The sequence below is a fragment of the Larimichthys crocea genome, chromosome XIII, assembly GCF_000972845.2.
Source record: "Larimichthys crocea isolate SSNF chromosome XIII, L_crocea_2.0, whole genome shotgun sequence".
Taxonomy (NCBI): Eukaryota; Metazoa; Chordata; class Actinopteri; family Sciaenidae; genus Larimichthys; species Larimichthys crocea.
Genome location: NC_040023.1, coordinates 6,407,599 through 6,426,825, shown reverse-complemented (window position 1 = coordinate 6,426,825; position 19,227 = coordinate 6,407,599). Strand labels below are relative to the sequence as shown.

At 39.0% G+C, this 19,227-nt stretch overlaps 2 protein-coding genes across 2 annotated transcripts; one reads left to right on the top strand and one right to left on the bottom strand.

The window, feature by feature from the left end:
• Window positions 1–993: 993 nt before the first annotated feature.
• Window positions 994–16,590, bottom strand: umad1 (UBAP1-MVB12-associated (UMA) domain containing 1). Its single transcript, XM_010754892.3, has 4 exons — window positions 16,309–16,590; window positions 15,259–15,349; window positions 8,607–8,692; window positions 994–4,342 (listed from the first exon to the last, which is right to left on the bottom strand). Exons 2-4 carry the CDS (start codon window positions 15,338–15,340, stop codon window positions 4,067–4,069), a joined length of 444 nt encoding a protein of 147 aa, XP_010753194.2. The 5' UTR covers window positions 15,341–15,349; window positions 16,309–16,590; the 3' UTR covers window positions 994–4,066.
• A 192-nt stretch (window positions 16,591–16,782) lies between these two features.
• rpa3 (replication protein A3) lies at window positions 16,783–18,724 on the top strand. Its single transcript, XM_010754891.3, has 4 exons — window positions 16,783–16,942; window positions 17,025–17,099; window positions 18,352–18,463; window positions 18,566–18,724. Exons 1-4 carry the CDS (start codon window positions 16,844–16,846, stop codon window positions 18,646–18,648), a joined length of 369 nt encoding a protein of 122 aa, XP_010753193.1. The 5' UTR covers window positions 16,783–16,843; the 3' UTR covers window positions 18,649–18,724.
• Window positions 18,725–19,227: the final 503 nt, after the last annotated feature.

Here is a 19,227-nt window from a genome sequence, read left to right as displayed (position 1 = left end):
GAAAGACTTTGCTGTGAAAATGACATGAGACTGGCACTTACCAAGGTGAAGCCACGCATATCTGAACTGGTCTCTCAAAGGCAACAGCAGAAGTCACACTGAGGTAAGTTGTTGTGAGTTCATGCACTGGTGTTGGTTTGTTATTTGAACAAGGTGATGTTAATGCTGGTTCATTTTGTGCACCAGTAAAAAAATCATATTTTATTTTTACTAAAGAAGGGTTCGGTGAATGAGCATATGAAACTGGTGGATAGAAAAAAGAAAAGAAAAATAATCATATTTCCCTTTTTTTTTAAACTCAATTAAAGGTCCAGTGTGTATTTTTTTTTGTATTTTTTGGCATGAATGGAATATAATATTCATTAATATGTTTTCATTTGTGTATTATATCCTGTTGTGTTTTCCTTGCCTTAAAATGAGCTGTCATTTCCATTAGCTTCTCGCACCAAAACAACATGGCGCCTCATGGCGAATGGTGGATATAATTATGAAATTTGAGATTTTATTAAAGTTTCATCTTTAACGGTGGGTTATACACAAGCCGAACGTAAGATTAGCGCGTAGTTGTTGGGATAAGTTATCTACAGGAAGAACGAATCCTCTTCCTAAATCCTGCTCACTGGACCTTTAAATATATATATTTTTCCAGAACTCGACTTAAACATGAAATTCTGCACCCTTCCCAAAATGTAGTAACTTGGCAAAAAATAACTGTTTTTAAAACAAATATTGCATTTCTTACTTTTAAATAAACATTTTTGAGAAGAAGTAAGCTGGAGTGTCTTGGTATGTTATTCCTGCAAAGGTTTGTGCATGCGCCAGCCAATCATTGGCCTTTACAATTATCACGAGTCTGACTTGACTCTAAATCATGTGATTCACAACCACACCTCAGTATATTATCTTCAATACCTTCACTGCATTCTGGTGTTTTATTTAATGCGATCATGAGTGATGATAAAACACTCCCTCGTACATAGAAACAGTCACAAATTAAACAGCGCTTTTCAAATTTATTCATAAAGTACACAGTCACAACCAGGTGAAGACTTACAACTTGCCAGCATCAACAGACTCATACGTTAACTCAGGGAATAAGATGGTTGAAGAGGAGAAGATTTTCATGGGAGTAACAATTTGAAATGTATATTGATTGAGTGTTAAAGGCACAACAGGTTTGAAGAGACCAAATTTGATCATGTACAAAAAAACAAAAAAGGTACAGTATTAGATAAATTCCTGGGTAAACGTATTTCCTCAAGCCCATAATTAGAAAATAACTGAACAGAAAATCACCCTGGTGTAGATGTCAAATCAGCCACCTTCATGTAATCTGTTAAGAACATAACCAGGATGCACACATCAATGAATGCTGAAGTATTTTTACAGTGTTTACCACCAATAATAGCGCAAGATATTGTAGCTCGGTTTATGCAAGTACAATACATTCTCAAAGAATAACCATGAACAAACGGGGGCCGGGCAGCAACAATACCTAGGTAAAAAAAAACAAAAAGAACCACTGATGAACAGAAACTACCTTCATTTTCATGGCTCTTCTAAATTCAGCACAATAAGCATTCGACCTCCATCAGTACAAAAAAACGCAGATTCAAGTCAAACTCGTCGCCCTGCTGCTCTGAGCCAATTGAAATTATTTTCAATTACTGTGCCATTTATTCAATCGTGGTTAAGCAACCGTCAAATCTCAAAGTTCCTGCAATAAAAGCCAACCAGGAAAGGTTTGGAAGAAGACTGGAAGACTTTAAGTCTGAGATGACTTAAGAGGAAAGGTTGAGTTTTATTGACGGTAACTTAATAACAATCAAGTAGAAAGGCATTGTATGTGAATGAAAGAGAAACTCAACAGCAGAGGGGTGAGTATGACACTACTCTGTTGTTGTACTGATGGAATTTCTTCTATGCGAGGTACAGTACATTGTCACGAATTTTTCAAAAGAACAGATAAACATGGCGGAAATGCTGAGATTTCCGAGCAGGTGAATAAAGGCTCTGCCATTTGAGAATTTACAGTATGTCACCAACCCCTGTGCCGATGTGCGCAGAGCAGTTTCTGTAAAGTGAATCCCAAACACTTAAAACACAAACAATACCAAGTCACTTCACAATATGCGAGTACCACAGCTCTCAAATGCTATCTACACCATTCAATATTTAAATGAAACAAGTGGTCATACACCTCGAGTACATGCTGCTGTGGCTTGAACCAATTTCTGTAACAGTAAAAAGTACAGAAATATATGAGCAAAGATATATTTGACTGCAACCCAATGAAAACTATCTGCCATAAACACAAGCAAAGAAAGATCAACTGAAAATACAGACCAAAGAACCAAAACAATAAACTCATGCTGGATCAAAAGGAAAGCCATATTCAGGGAGCAAGATTCAAGCATGGCGATGATTGGTACATTAATTGAAAGAGTTTTTGCCACATATAATGTCAAATATACAAATGGCATCATAGTAAATGATTATACGAGAGCTTTAGTAAAAATAGTCTTTGCGCACATTTTTACTTGATCATTTAAACACTCCACACGTTGCAGTTTGTACATAAATAGATGATTCAAAAGACCTGACATGAATCAGTATTTTACATTCAATGATTCTATTTTAACACTTGGGTTTAACTCTACGGGAGGTAGGCAATTTGTTGTCCAAGTACTAAGTTTCAATCAAAAGTTATTGCTTTATCATCTAGGTGCCACGTCCTCAAATGACAAAATAATATTCCAAATAATAGATTATGGAAGCCTATCCAATGAAATTCAACTTCAATTCAAGGATAATTTTAATGTCGTACAACTTGGGTTATTTGCAGTTTGGGCCACCATTTGTGTCTGCAAGTGAGTTGTACTCCACGAGTTCACTGCTTAGCAAAATGGAGTATGACGTGGAAAGTAATATGAGCAGTCAGTAGACTTAAAACCGAGAACTGGATCCTGGCTCGTACCCTGATCAATCCAGACTGGCACTGCCTTATCTCCATGAACAGATACCTTTATATAAATGAAGAATTCAGCAAGGATTTTGGTATTACAAACATTCTGGTTTCTGTTTGTAGTCTGAGTAGAATCGATCAATCACACACAGCAATCTAGGAGCCAATCACCTGACGTTTGACGACAATTGAAAGACTCAAAAAAAATATTCTGCATATCCATTTATAGAGATTAGCACAAATGTGTCTTTCTCATCTTTCCCACATTATCAAGTTACAGATTGGACTGCAGAGGAAATCTTGGCCAGATATCCATTACCCGGTTTCCAGATATCCACTGGCTGACATTGGCCGTTTCCAGGGAGATTGAACACTGCCAAATCTGAGGCACGAACTTGCCCTGAGATCCGAGGCAATTTTTATGCTTTACTACTTTTAGCTTGATAAGCTAATGCAACGCATTGGCAACAAAGGTCTTTGTCATGATTCTCTCTGGGCATTGCGCTTCTACTTGCAACAAGTGACACTCAAAGACCTCGAAGAGCAGCACAGTTAGATAGATATCTAAAAAAAAAAATACATTTGAAAATAATCAAACATAAACCCAACACAAGCCTGAGGCTTTACACAACAAAATGCAAAAACTTTGAAGAACTCTGAAGAACTTGTAATCAGGATTACCAGGTTAGCCAAAGCCTAAGGACTTGGCGGTCTTAACCAATCATAATCTGAAATTAAAGTAAACAACAGGTGAACTGAAACTCAACAAGGAACAAGGGAACCACAAATCCATTTAGTTCCTACAAAGCTATAAATATTCATCGTTGTCAGTTGTCCAACCAGTCACAATTCCACAATCTTTCCAATGTAATGTCATTTGATTTCAAATGCCTCTACATTGAAAATGGATAAGGATTTAATAACAGGAATTTAATGCTTCTCAGTTCTACAACTTATTTTGTGTTTTACTTAAGTTTAGTGAGCTTTAACTTGCTCATAATGCTACAGAATCACATGTACTTAATATGTTGTAGGGCTGGAAGCCAAGTTCCTTATAGCATTAACTCATGATGACCGTCCTGGTATTAAAATCCAAACAGACTAGACATTATGAAGCACAGAGTTTTCTAAAGTGAAGTCGTACTGAAAACTAGCCAGGTTGTAATTTATGTCCCGCGACAGCAACACATCTGGAATTTGGGGGAAGCCTGCCTGCATGGCCAGGACATGAGGAGCCAAAGTGAACGGTACGTCCCCGAGGAGATCTGGGAGAGTCGAAGCAACTTCCACCGCTGAGGTCCCTGCCATTGGGAAAGTGGTAGGTAAAGCTGTAGGGGGGTTTGTGTCAGTGGGTTGAGCTGGAACTATATTTGATGACTGTGAAGAAAAGGAAACACAGGTTTAATGTCAATGTGCAGAGTTGAGATATTACTTTTAGATACTCATTGTCTCTTTTTACAGTCGTTCTACCCCACAGCGGGAGGGAGTGCTTTACAATGACCATGACAACATTTGTACTAGCGTACTTGACCATTTACAATAGAAAACAATACAATGAATTTAGTCGGACAGTGGGACTCTGCTCATGTGATGCTCTGGAAAAACTGAGCGAGCATGACACAGTCTGTCCCCAAGCTCACAAACCGTCCTGGCAGATCCTGAGTTACACAACATTTAATGAGCATGATGAAATGTTAAAGAAACATTAAAAACCTGTGTACATAGCATAAGTCCATTAAAATCTACTATGTACTCTGGTATAAAAAAAATAATGAACATATTCATGATCAAAGGATCAAATCAAAGGATCATCAAAGGATGAACTAGGGTAGGGCGATTGGATGGATATATTGGTCAGTCATTGGCCGAGTCCATCGCCAGTTCTGTTTTGCTGTTGGGTAATTTTTTTTGGCATAGCACACACCTGTGCTAAGATACTGTTGGTTGTCGGGATGATGGTGGCCAGTTGGGAAATTTTAACATGTCGCCCAACCCTAGGATGAACATTTTCCATTTTGGTCTCTCCATTGGGTTAACTATCATTCTCAATTCATTCTCAGGTCCGGTTGCCAACTTTGAACACCCTGCTGATTTTGTGGCTTAATTTCCATTCAGACGCAACATACTGCATATTGTAATAGCCATGTGGGTGCCATGACATTTGCTTAATAATAGTCATGGTCCTAAAAGAAAGAACCCTCCTTGATTTGCTGACTCCTTGGCCTGCTGCATAGTGTCATCTTGAGGCCATCTTCACATGTTTACTCCAGTACTGCAATACCACAAGGGATTGGGAGTGGGACATAGGGGTAGTTATTAGAGTTTTTTTCCTTTTGTTTGATCCACAAGGTCAAGTGATATTTAGCCTGTTTTAGATTGATTTGTGTGCACTTTCGCAATAAGACAGTCCCAATTGCAGTTTGCCAAAAACAAAGCTTTAATGCTGTCATAAAGTTAAGGGGTGTTGGTGAATTACAGTGACCATACAGTGATTCAGTGTGGTTGTAATGGGTGCACGTGGAAGTGGTGGAATGTTGTTTATTCAGTCTTTTAAGCTGATGGGCATCTTAGACTATGTGGAAGGAAAACAAAATGTTTATTAGCTGAAATGTGTCTTTTCTTCACTAAATAAGCATTGAGAAGATTTAATAAAAGTGTATTAATGTAGCAGTGAGTTACCCAGTTCTTGTTTCACTGTAACATAGTCATCAAAATGAGACTGGTGCCTGGAGCAAGACTAAATCCTGTGCTTAAAATAAATACTGAAATGTCAAACCTGCACAAGCAAAGTAACTCAGAATTCCTGTATGGTGAATGTTGGTGCCTGTCCTTCGCCCAGAGTTGACTACATGCAAATATGTGATCAGTGTTAAACATCTCCACATCTCTGACAAAGGGACTTTACATAACCCTGCGGTCACACAAAGCATATTTAAAACTGGATAAACATAAAAAGATATAAAGTTATTTTTAATGTTACAGTGATGTGTAATCAGGTGAATGGTGTCTTCATTCCCACTCTGCAGGCTGTACACCCTGTCAGATTATTAACCAGACTGCCTAGACTGTGAGCTCAGAGCACACAGGAAGTGTCAGAGCTTTAAACCACTGGGAAGGGGAAGTTTTCAGGTTTGGGTTGATGCTGATGAGGAGCAAAGCTGGTGTTATGCCAGAACAGGAGCTGAAATATTAGTTAATATGTTAAATATGCTAAATTGCAAAAATATCAATTTCTATGCAGTGTTATTATAAGTTAAAATGGTTATTCCGTAACACTGATTGGATCCTTTTTGCAGTGGCACTGGACTAGCTGTAAGTATTAAAACATTGCATAATTTAAGTGATATTTAGATCATAGTTTAGGTATCTTGAGAGTCTATGTCTGTAACATCATAAGGAAGGACGTTGCAAAGGCGTAGTCCCTACCATTACTGTTGACAGCTGTGCTTCTACAACTGTTGAACACAACATGCAGCCGTGACCTTAGGGTAATGCAGTGCTATAAAAGTGAGGGTGTACATGCAAGAAAACCTCAAGATGTAGATTAAAATTATACAATCTTTGGCAAAGCTTATTGGTTGGAGGGAAAATACAGAGCTGAGTTCTCACCCTTAAACTTTGAGTGTGTGAGCACATGTTGTTTTTCATTGAGGCTAAGGTTGCTTGATGAGTTTGCTGGCCTGGAGGTGAAGTTCACCCAAAGTGAGAGATTTGAGACTTTGTTTTGTGCTTTTAACATATAATTAAAAGCAAATGTGACATCAAAAGCAGAGAAGATGCTACAGGAAACGGTTATTCCTCTGCAATTAAGAGGCAGAGGTTTCCTGTGGGACTGGAGTACAGTGAGGGTGGAGCAACAGGGTCCCAGGTCTTGTTTTCTTGTGCTCTCTAACAAAGAGTTTCTAGGAACCAAAGAACAAAACAAAGATCCTGGGAAACACCTGGGAATGACTGTGATGCTTACAGTAAGGACTCAGCAAACAGCAAGAGCTTTGTTCAGATTTTGCTGAATCTTTATGAGACTAACTAAAAACTAGAGAAAAAAATCAGTTATTTTCTCTGAAAGCCACCAGTAAATGTAAAAACACTTTGCTAGATAATGGCTCAAGTTAAATCCAAAGTGACCCACAGCAAAGACGGTGACCATCGGCGGACCTGAAGCTGGTCAAATGAAGCCTGGGTGCTCAAACAAGCCATCTGTAATGGCACCCTACTGTCAAGAAAAGTGGCCATGCTATTAATTATGCATTACTTTAAGCCTAAGTCTGGAAAAACCATAAACGTTGTATCCTCTGGGCTAAAGAGGAAAAGTTTTCAAAGTTCTAAAGCAGACGTCTGTGATGGTATGGTGGTGTTTCAGTGCTCATGGCATGACCAGCTCAACATTAATGCTGAAAGCTACATACAGGTGTTGGAGCAATATGCAGTATGTTGCCTTTACAGAGACATTCCTTCACAGATTACAACAGTGTAACTTTGTAGTAAAAGAGAACAGCGGCCTGCCTGCGGTCCAGACATTAAATATGTGTGGCACGTTATGATGCAAAATACGGCAACGGAGACCCCAGACTGTTGAGCAACTATCTTATATAAGTAAGTCGTATATTAAGCAAGAATGGGAAAGAATTTCACCTACAAAATGTTTGAAACACTTACTGCTGTTAAAGGAGAAGTCGATGTAACAATGTGGTAAACGTGACCCTGTGGTAAACCTTATTGGAACGTGTTGCAGGCATTGAACTCGGAATGAGTTTATAGTTCCAGAAACAATAAAGTTTATCAGTTTGACCTGTGTTCAGATGAATATAGGTTGAAAAGGATTTGCCAATCATTATGTTCTGTTTTCATTTATGTTTTTACATAGCGTGCAAACTTTTTTGGAAGAGAGGTTGTATTTTTTTCATTTTTTCAAGTGGTAAAATTGTAAAGCACTATAAAAGGCGTCAGTGTTAGTATGCTGATGTTTAGCTTTAGGTTGTTTTAGAAGTTGGCTTACATCTGCATATGGACATTTTTTTTATAACCTCCCTGTTAGTTCTTGTGTAGAGAACTCGTGTGTCTGTGTTTGAGTGCGTTGCATTCATAGGCTTTGGAGTGAGGTTATGATATTGCTGCATCTCGCTCACTTCCTGTTGCACCATGTGATTAAAACTGGAGGGATGAGCCACTCACTCACTGTGTGACATGTGGTAGCTTCAGGATGCCATATGGACACGCACACATAAACACACACACCACTGTCCACAAAAATGTCCTTAATTAGAAACTAAGCAATTAACACTGAAGTATTAAGGCTCGTGAAGTGAATGCAACAACAAGCAGAAGGCAAGCCGAGCCTCTTTGGATGCTTGCGTCCCGGCTCAGTTTTAAAGCCAGCGTGGTGAATGGTAGTGGCGCATTTTGGCACAGCGGCTCAGCCTGGATCCCCAGCACCTGTCAACATCACAGCAGTGGAGATTGTTCTGCATGAACCATGCAGGAAAAGGCCAGCTGGGATCCGAACAGCTACTGGTCTCCGAGCTGAATCAGTCTCAGTGTATGAAGGGTGGGAGAAAAAAAAAAAAGACTTCTTCCTCTAATGTTGATTACGACACCACAGAGCAAACCCAATAACACGAAGTGAAAACCTCAACGAGCTCACCTTTGATGGCTGCACTATGACATATGTTGACGGCTGTGCGATGTTCATGGTCTGCATCTTCCTCCTCTGTTCTTCGACTGTCTCTCCTGCACGAGAAATATGGCAGACAGACGTTAAGTGACAATTTACTGAGACTGTACAGGATATATATTATTATATCATACATGCTACAGGAACATTTCACACTAATTAAAACACTGTCACGAAAAACGCAGTTCAGATCAGCTCTCCGGTCAGTAAACAAGCATCACGGAGGTTGAGCTTCATGTTGTCTTCATGACCAGCTACTGCTTCCAGTGTCTGAAAGTGATTTATAGAAAAAGGGGGCTGCATAAAAACACAGAAACAATCAATGGATTAAACTGAGTGACTGAGAAAAATGATTTTCAAACTATTTTGACCACTGTTTGATTCATTAAAAAGATCAAAAGACCAGTTTTATGGCAGCTGATACAGTTAAGTTTTGAGCCGGAATGGAAGTAGACTTTCACTGTACTGTATCCAAAGATACTTAGCAGTGAAATATCATAAGTAATCTAACATGCATAGTTTAGCGCGGCTTTTTTAGCGGTAATCTGGCCAAAACTTTGGCAACAGTAAAGACGAGAAAGACACATTTCTGCTCATCTCTATGAACAGATATCAGCATCTATGTGCAGATAACTGCTAATAAAAGAGCTGAATCGCCATCAGAGGATAGCTGATCGGATGTACCACCTCTTTTTTTTGCCTCTCCACATCAAGTGTTGCGACCAAGCGGAAACCTCCGTGGCTGTGAAGTGTGAAGCCAATGCGGAAGCGCCAAAAACTGCAGTTCCTCAAGCGACCGCTTGAGGCTGGCTACAGAACGAGTCAATCTCCGTAAGTCCCCAAGTTAAAATAGCACATGTTTACAGCCCGGTACAAAAAACGTCTTTGTCTTTGCAACGTCTTTGGCAATTATTAGATTAGCCGGGAGGATTGATTGATCTGTTTGTACAGATTAGTATGAATGAAATGCAACATAAGGGGGCGGTCTGTAGCGTAGTGGGTTAAGCGGCCGCCCCGTGTGTGGAGGCTATAGTCCTCGCTGCAGCTGGCCCCGGTTTAAATCCCGCATCGGACGGCCATTTCCCCTCTCTCTGCCCCCTGCTTCCTGTCTATCTTCAGCTGTCCTATCGTTAAAGGCATAAAAAGCCCAAAAAAATAATCTTAAAAAAAAAAAGAAATGTAACATAAGAAAATATTCTTATTCTTTAAGCACAAATAAATGATCATCTGTGCTTTACAAGTAGTTTTCTGATCAAATTATTGGATTAAAACACATTACGACTGCTGGGAATGAGTAAACCGAACATTCACACCAATGTTAAGAGCTACAGATGTGCCAGAAGACACAAATAAAATCTGCTGGGCTGTCATTTATTCTTAGTCCATGTCCCTACCTATTTTAAGGCCATGCTGGGGGGCCTGGCAGTAGGCTGCTGTCACTGAGCCAATTAATTAGATCTCCCTCGTCAAGTGGCTGTAACACTGAGTGAGTAGAGGCACTGATGGGAAGGAGAAAAGTGAGGATGTAATGCCGGTCTCCTTCTCTTCCTCTCTCCGGGGCTCCGAAGCTGACTTTGTCTACAGGATGAAATCATTCACACCATGATGTCACTGCCTCTGATCTCAGCTCCATGCGTCTCCACAGCAGCTTTCTCCTCATGGGAGAGGAGTGCCCTCATCTGGGATTCAACGAGGCCCAAAGCTTTTCTTTGTGTGCGTGTAGATCATATCAACAATCATCTGATCCGTCATCAGCTCAGATAATCTTTCTCACAAGTTGTCTGCCACGTTCACATTGTGAGTTTGGTTTGGGTTTTTTAACATGAAACATTGACTGGGAGAAATGCTGACTTCCAGCTCATATCCATATATGGTTTCAACCTTGAAATCAGCAAATTAATAAACCACATTGTCATTGTTTTAAATCCAATGCGTTGAACTACTAACCAACACAAAACTTCCTCTTAAGGACTTCACAACTTTGCGACCTTAGACTGGGAGGAAGTGTGAGTAACTTTGGAAGATACTCACTCGAGATGTCTAACTCAATCTCCCGAAGCCTCGTATTAACGTTGGGAACGTTGCCCATTTTGCACAAAAAGTCGACTAGATTTGTCCTTTCCTCTTAGGAAACAAAGGGTTTCTGTTTGTCGTGACAATCTGCCAACAAAGAATCCAGAAGTTTTGCATCTCGGTTCAGACAGGTAGTGAAGAAATGGGTTAGGCTTCGTTCTTTGTGTAACCACAAAACAATAATCTGAGACTGGAGCCCGTCGGAGTCACCAAAAAAAACAAAAACACCCACACTGTAAAGCGGTGCCTCATTTTAACCACGTACAGAGAACCACCACCAGGACTCTGTTATTGCTCTGAAAGCACATTTGCATTCTGGCCAAATCAACATTTTGAGCCGCCTGTACAGGAAATGTTCTGCAAAAACAAAATGTGGTGAAACCCTGGAGTGCCTTGCTCAACCAGTTCACACACACACACACACTCACACACTGACGGCAGCGAGTTACCACGCACGGTACTGTCTGGGGTTCTTGCCTGCTGCCCCCTCTTAAATAATTAAATGACGACTATTTACATAACAGATGAATCATTTTCAAGCAAAAATACCAAATGTTCACTAGTTTCAGCTTCTCAAAGGTTAGGGTTAGGGTCAGGGTCAGGGTTAGGGTTAGGGTTAGGGTCAGAGTTAGGGTCGGGGTTAGGGTCAGGGTTAGGGTTAGGGTCAGGGTCAGGGTTTTCTTCATCATATGATAGTAAACTGAATATCTTTGTGTTTTGGATCGTTGCTCAGACATTTGAAACACATCTTCTTAGTGTTTCACTTTGTTAACTTTCTCACATCTGGGCATTTCTTAGTTTATGTGCTTCTACCACAAGTAAATATGCTGCGTAGTGAAAATGTTTCTCTTTAGGCTATTTTTATGATCATAAAACGGACCGTGGTGCTTTTAGTAAGAGTTCAAACATGGACTAGAAGAGCTGCGATTAGCGTTGCGTCCATGCCTGGTGGAATTTAGCTATAAACTAGAGGCGCAATGATTAATCTTTGTCATCTTCTATGACACTAAGCTGAGCATTTTTGGGTTATAGACAAAGCAAGATATTTGAGGACGCCACGTTGAACTTTAGGAAACTGATCAACATTTTCTAACTGCTAGTGAGACGTTTAAGAAGCAAGAAGAAGTTTTATTCAGTCTGCTAGTTAAGCTATACAAATGTTATGAACATTTATATTGACATAGCTGCGATGTGTTATAAAAGCCTTCAGGCTCCATAGGTAGTGACTCTTTTGTCGGTCTAGTGACGCGGGGCCAGACACCACAGACTGGCTTTGTGTTTTCAAGCTGAGTGCTCTCTGCCTGGACAGAGAAGAAGGGACATTGTCATGGCACAAGTGCCCGACGGCCCCGCCCTGCTGGGACTCTCCACGGCCTCAGCTTAGCTTAGCTTGGCTTGGCTTGGCCTGGCCTGACACACTGAAGAGCTGTGCACCTGTTAATCCAGTCCAGCGTGGGACCATGAGCTCAGCTTTGGACATCTGTTCTGATCAATTCTACCAGAGGCTGCACGCAGGGAATACAAACTTTATATTTAAAGAACAGACGCGCTGTGAAACACTTCAAAGTCTCTCGTGAAACCTCAGGAGGTTTCAGGGTTAGGTCTGGGAGATTTTTTTGGGATTGCCGTGTCATTACTGCCATGTTTGAGTTTATATTAGCCATTCACCAGCGCGTTACTAATAAGTCCCTCTTTGATAAGAGGACATGAATAAAATAGTAAAGCAGGGAGTTTACAGTGAACGTCTGTGAGCTCAGTTGGTTGCCTCAGTCTGAAGAAGAAAGCCTGGCTCCTGCCTCCTCTGCCAAAAATAACACGCAGCTCCCGACCATCTGTGTCGGCTCCACACAGCTCATCCAATTAAACCCACGAGAAGGAAATAATACCGCATTTCTCTCCGAGATGAAAAAAGGATTAAAAAAAGTTTTATTTAGGATGATCCGTGTGCATCGTTTTGGTTTTAGGTAAAGATAGATTGCACGGACGAGAGCATAGTGGAAGGACTTACAATCTGTCACTAAGGAAATGTAAAATTACAGAGACTACAGGTCACATATCAAAACAAAACTAAATATGCACACATTATTTTTTGCACTCTTACAATGTTAAAGCTATTTTGACCAACATAATATATCCTGGCACTGAAATTTGATTTCGGGGGTAATTTGGGATGCCACAATTCACCAAATCCACAATTTAATTTCTATTTTTTTTCTCCGCACTCATAGACATGATATTCTTTTGACTATCGAGTCTAAATTTAGATCAATAACTCATTTGTTTTATGCCCTGACAGCTGAGCTACGTGATATCAAGCCTGATGTAACCACCATGTACCACGCTGAAACTATATGATCAAATTTTAAATCACTGAATAAAACTTCTTCTTGCTTCTTAAGTGTCTTACGTCACCTCAGAATATCTTTCGGCTCTCAAAGTAACACCAGTATAAACGACGGAAAATTACAGATACAGACAGTTCACGCCGGAGGAAGGTTTATTCCTAATGGAAAGAATTTAAATTGTTGATGTAGCTGAATGCTGAACGAAACCAGTTCAAGAACCAGATCTACTTGTGTGGAAAAGGTGTACTCCTGATCTGCACTCATCTTTCTTATAGCTTCCATTTGAAGTCATTCATTTAATCTCCGCTTTCTTATCGCCCCATCACATTTGAGCTCATAACTAATCATGGATGTACGCACACTACGCACTACCTGCATCACCGTCTTATAGTTCAAGTATTTTCATTCAAAGTCTTGTAATATTGATGGTATTAAATGTTTCTAAAGGAATTAATTTAATTTAAAAAATTATATTTCAGAGATACCACCAGTTGCACTTTTACTACAGTCTGAGAACCAGTGATTTAAACTATAATAACACTTTTGGGAACAAAAAAAAAACTAAAAGAGGATTCACTAGATGTCAGAAGGATTTTACAACAGCTCACCTAGGAAAAAAATGTGGGAGTGCAAGAATCATTTATTCTGCTTTTGAGTTCAATACTCAAAACTGAAAGTTCATTTAAAACTTTACGGCTGCTGTGAAAAAAAGAAGTCCATTGTGACACTCGTAAAGATGACTGCTGTATCTCATGATCTCATAATTGCATAATTGTTATAAGGGTAGGTCAGCTGTCACCGTGTCACCCAAGTATGACATTTCAGTTCTTTTTTGTGTTCACGGTCACAACCGAGATAATGACTTTAACATTATGGCAACAAAGTCCAGAGTAAAATAAAAAGGGGGGAACACTGGCACTGAAACACAAAACAAAGGCATTCAAATTGATTTTATTTGTATACTTTTTTTGTCTTCGATGACGATCTTGGGATTCTTTTCAGTGACAGTTTGTTTTGTTTTTACGCCGACCGTGACTTTCAGTTTCAGTCCTGTCACTGATTTGGCATGTGGACAGGCGGCAAGGAGAGCTATATATAATCTGTGTAGAAGTAAGAAAAGAGCACTCCTCTGGACCCATGGAGTCTACTCCACAATTTAAAGTCACTGTCCTGGGCTCTGTAAAGATACTGTGAATGACTGAATTTACAGAGTTGTCCGACTGAATGCAGGTTGATTGTTTTATCCGTACATATTTATGAGACTGTGACTTAAAAAAAACAGCTGCACTCTTCATTAATTCTTCATTAGTTTTAAACAGTGCAAGTCATTAGCACCAGCCACCAGCCAAATGTTAGTAAAATATGTAAGTGGCTGGTAGATTTCCTTCACTCACTCACTCAAACAATGGTAACCCATTGAGCGGCTGGTAACACAAGCCATTTGACCAGTGAACGATCTTTAAAGTGAGCGTGCCACGTGTAGACAGTATGTGCCATGTGAGGAACAATGAAGGGAACAACAAACCAAACTCAGCATTTTTAACAATGCCCTGTTTTGTAGGGAACAGTGGAAATAATGTGTTATATCTACAGAGATTTCCATATTCATTTAAACTATAATAAATCAATTCAACCATCCTTCTTAATCAAGACCCAGCACACTCCATCACTGCTGGTACTACAAGTAATTATGCAACTAGACATTACCTTAAATAGGTAATGTCTAGTTGCACTAGTTGCAAACAGCCAAACAAGGTGTGTCATTGTTATAAAAATTAGGATTATACTGGGGTTCAGGTGTTTTAATTCATATAGTGTGTGTGTATCCTGTCTTTTGCATGTCTCGTGCACTTCCCTTAGTTGGCCTCTGATTTACTGAGGCTGGCAGGGAGAGATATTTATAAATCAGTAGTACAAGGACAGGAGAGACAGGTTAGGGGAGTACCATTTGGATATAAAACACAATGTTCAGTACTGAGCAGAAAAGCAAAAAGGAATGTTATGATATTATCTGTATCAGGTGGGAGGTGTCCGAGGCAGCCCATTTTTAAAGAATGTATAAGAACAATAATAGGAGAATAATAAATCCAACTTAAACGTTGATACTTTTAATCCAGTCCTCCTTATTCAAGGGTTTCTCTTAAAAATTCCCCTAACAGTCAGGACTAAATTATTTTTTTTTTCAATCATGCTATGTTTCTCACCAACGATAACAAAGCCTCCATCTGCTTCCTTCTCTGACGTCGACTTCTTCGGGTCTTTGCGGAGTCCAAGGAAACTTAACATGATTCTCTCCTGTCAACAAAAGAAATCCAAGGTTAGATATATATATATCATAGTATATTACAATAGAATATATACATATACACAAACACACACACATATAAGACCCACACACACCAAATATATATAACATAACATATGATATATATCATAGATATATACACACACATATATATATAGCTATATACAATCATATATACATATACACATTAATATATAATACTATATATATAATATATATATACATATATATATATATATATACATATACATATATAGATATATATATATAGGTAATATATTGGATAATGTTATTATATATAGATTACACATATACATAATATAGACATATATTTACATACATACATATTAGACTCTAGAAGTGTGATGTATGGGTAGGTGATATATAGCTAGATAGAGTATAATATATAGATATATACCAATACAGACGACATACATACATATATATAATATATACACATACCACACACAAATACTTATACATATACATATATATACATACATACATACATCATACATACAACACACACATATAATATATATATATATATATATATGATATATATAGATATATATATATATAGCACAGAAGATTTAGAGGAAAAACTTCCTTTATGGAAAAAAAAGGGCAAACTAACATTAACGTTGCTGCATTATGAGACTTTTACACTGACACATAAGAAATCGTGAGCTACACTTCACGAACCCGCCTTCACCTGACACCTGACGTTACAGTTAAGAGTGAGAAAGTGAGAGATTGTGTTTTAAATCTCAAATATTCCGACAAACTCTCGATGCCGCGAACGCATCGCTGCTGTTTTTGTCAAGTAGAAAAATGTGACACTGTAAACTGTCCGATCATCAGTCAGAGGCTTCAGAGACAGTTAAATAAAGTTAAATAATAGAGCTGACTCTCAGTCTGAGGACGGTGATGTGAGGACGGGTCTTACTGGTGGTCGTGCCTTGTCATGAAGTTAAAAAAAAAAACACACGGCCGTTAAGTCACTTCATGGTCCACTCTGCTGCTTATGTTTGGTTCCGTTTTCGTTAGTTCCACCTCGCTGCTAATGTCACTTTGACTCAGCTAAATAATTAGACGTAACCTAATCAATCCTCCATCTGTACTTCCTTCCTTCCTTTTTCGTGTCGCTATCATCCGTGTGTTGTTATGTTATGATGCTGACGTCGAGAGATCTCGTCCTTTTTGGTTTCCGTGCAGGAACGCCTCCCTTTAAAAGTTCCGCCACAACTTTACGTTGTTGCTGTTTCCAAGGGGAACGGAATGTTAGAGCACAGCGGATATGGCGCAGTGGTAGACGTTCGATTTAACGCCCCGCGTTTGCCGTTAGAAAAGGTCCCACGTGTATATCAATACACCGCCCGCGCGGGGTGTCCCTGTGAAATAAAACAAAGTGCCAAACATTTTTCCGCGCGATATCGCTTCGTGTAGAGTTCCCCGCCAAAAAAACAGCAACAACCGTGAAGATGGCAGGAATACTGGACGTGCCCAAGCCGAGGATCAACGTGTCCATGCTGTCGCAGCACGTCAGCAGACCTGTCTGCTTCGTGGGCCGGGTGGAGAAAGTGAGTGAAGCTTTAAACGTTGTTTTAATGTTTGTTTGTTTTGTTTTGCACCGTCACTAAACACGGACTGCTCCTCCGGCAGGTACACCCGACGGGAAAGACGTTCACGGTGGCGGATGGAGAAGGAAAGGTCGCCACGGTTGAACTGAACGAGCCTGTGAGTGAATCAAGATGTTCATAATCAGCTGTGATTAGATTCAAGTCACAGCTTTAACATAATAAATATATCAGTTTCTGTTGGACAAAGACAGTCTGGATGATTTCCTGATATAAACACATTAAGAAAATGTAATATTATGTTATATACTCAACTTGTATCAAATCAATTCAAGTTTATTTATATAGCCCTTTACAATAGCCAGATGGTACCCAAAGTGCTTTACAACAAAGCCGTAGAAAATATAACAGGTACATAGATACATAAATACAGTTAAATTAAAATACAGTTAAAGAATAAAAGTGCTGTAGTGTTAAAAATAAAAATAAAAATGACATGAAATATGATTAAAAGAAAGGTGTATCAAGTATCAGGTCAACTTTATTGGCAATGCTACTATATGTACAGGACATACAGAGTATTAGATTAGATTAAATTAGATTATACTTTATTTGTCCCACAACGGGGAAATTCACTTGTTACAGCAGCAGAAAGTGTAATATACACTACAGAAGTAGAGTCAAATAAAAAGGGCAGAAAACAACAACAGGCAATCCACAGACAAAGTGTACAGATGTTCAAAACAAGTACTAAAGTAGAAAATTTCAAAAGTAGTGGAATGATATAAATAATATTGCACATGTGATCGGAAAGGAAATATAAGTACAGATTTTAAACTACGACATGATCAGGTGACCATAGTGTAAGAAATAATACAAAAGTAAGTGACCATGGTGTAAATAATAACTGCAGGGTCTAAATGAAATTATTTCCTTCTTATCCCGTGCAAGCAGCATAAACATGACATAAAATATAAGAAAAAAATGTAAAATAAAAATATATACAAGCTAGAGAACATCAATGTGGCACAGTGTAAACAGAGTTATTAGTATAAATATAAGTATGGTAATATGGACAGGGTTTACAGTATACATGTACAATCAAAAATGAAATATGTAAACAACAACCTATTATCAGATATATGGATTTGGGACGGCAGTAACTCAGTCTGTAGGGACTGAACCCCTAACTGCTCTGAGAGTCAGATGTCATGTTCAGCAACCTGAATGTAAAACACATAAGCTGCAATGATCAGTCCATAAGTCACTTTGTTGGCAACTATTAAATCAATCACCAATTGTTTTTTTAGAAGAAATGCTGAGTTTGTTTTAGCACAGTCAAAATAAAATGCAACTTTTTTCCATGCAGCAACAAAGTAATGGTATTAAAATATTTTCTTTTTTTTTTTAAGCTTGAAGAAGAGCTGAGCGGCGTCGTGGAGATCATCGGCATGGTGTCGAACAAAGGAGCCATAATGGCCTCCACGTACAACATGCTGCGAGAGGACAAGGGCATTCCTTTTGGTGAGTCTCCCCTCTTTTTTTTTTTTTAGTATGAGTTACATACAGCAGCATCGTTTTGTGGTGACTTAAAGTTAAAGTCTTCTGTTTTTTTCCGTCCGACAGATTTAGAGCTGTATAACGAAGCCCTCAAGGTCGTCCATGATTTCCCCCAGCACTACCCGTTTGAAGTGGCAGCGAGTGGATAAAGCTCCCCTCCTGTTTGTTTGTTTGTTTGTTTGTTTGTTTGTTTGTTTCATGTGTTGTTGTTTTTTGTTGTTGCTGCAAATAAAAATAGATTTGTACAAAATAAAAATCTGTAATATCAAGTTTTGTCAATAAAATCTAAAAACCTGTAAAAACTAAATGAAGTGGACGTCGTGCTTTTTGAAAGAAATTCAACTTAAACATCCTGTTACCAACATAAGGGCTTTCTCCCACACCACATGCTCCTCATCAGCAAGTGTTTAGTGTTTCCGTTGGATGAGATGTTTAGGTGTGCAACACATTACTGGGATACACAGTACACTCATAGACACACAACAGCTATAGGAGGTGCACCTCAGTGTTAGTGCAATGTTTTTGTGACAAAATGTCCTTTACATAAAGAAAAAGAAACGCATTAAGCAACATAACAGTATTACAGTGCAGTGTCAAGGAAATGGGTCAGATGCTGAATACACTTTGATCCATGGATCAGTGTCTGAGGAGTAACATCCTCGGATCTAAAACAAAGTCCAGTTTCCCCAGATTTATTTATCCTTGAAGAAAAATGATTTAAGTCATAA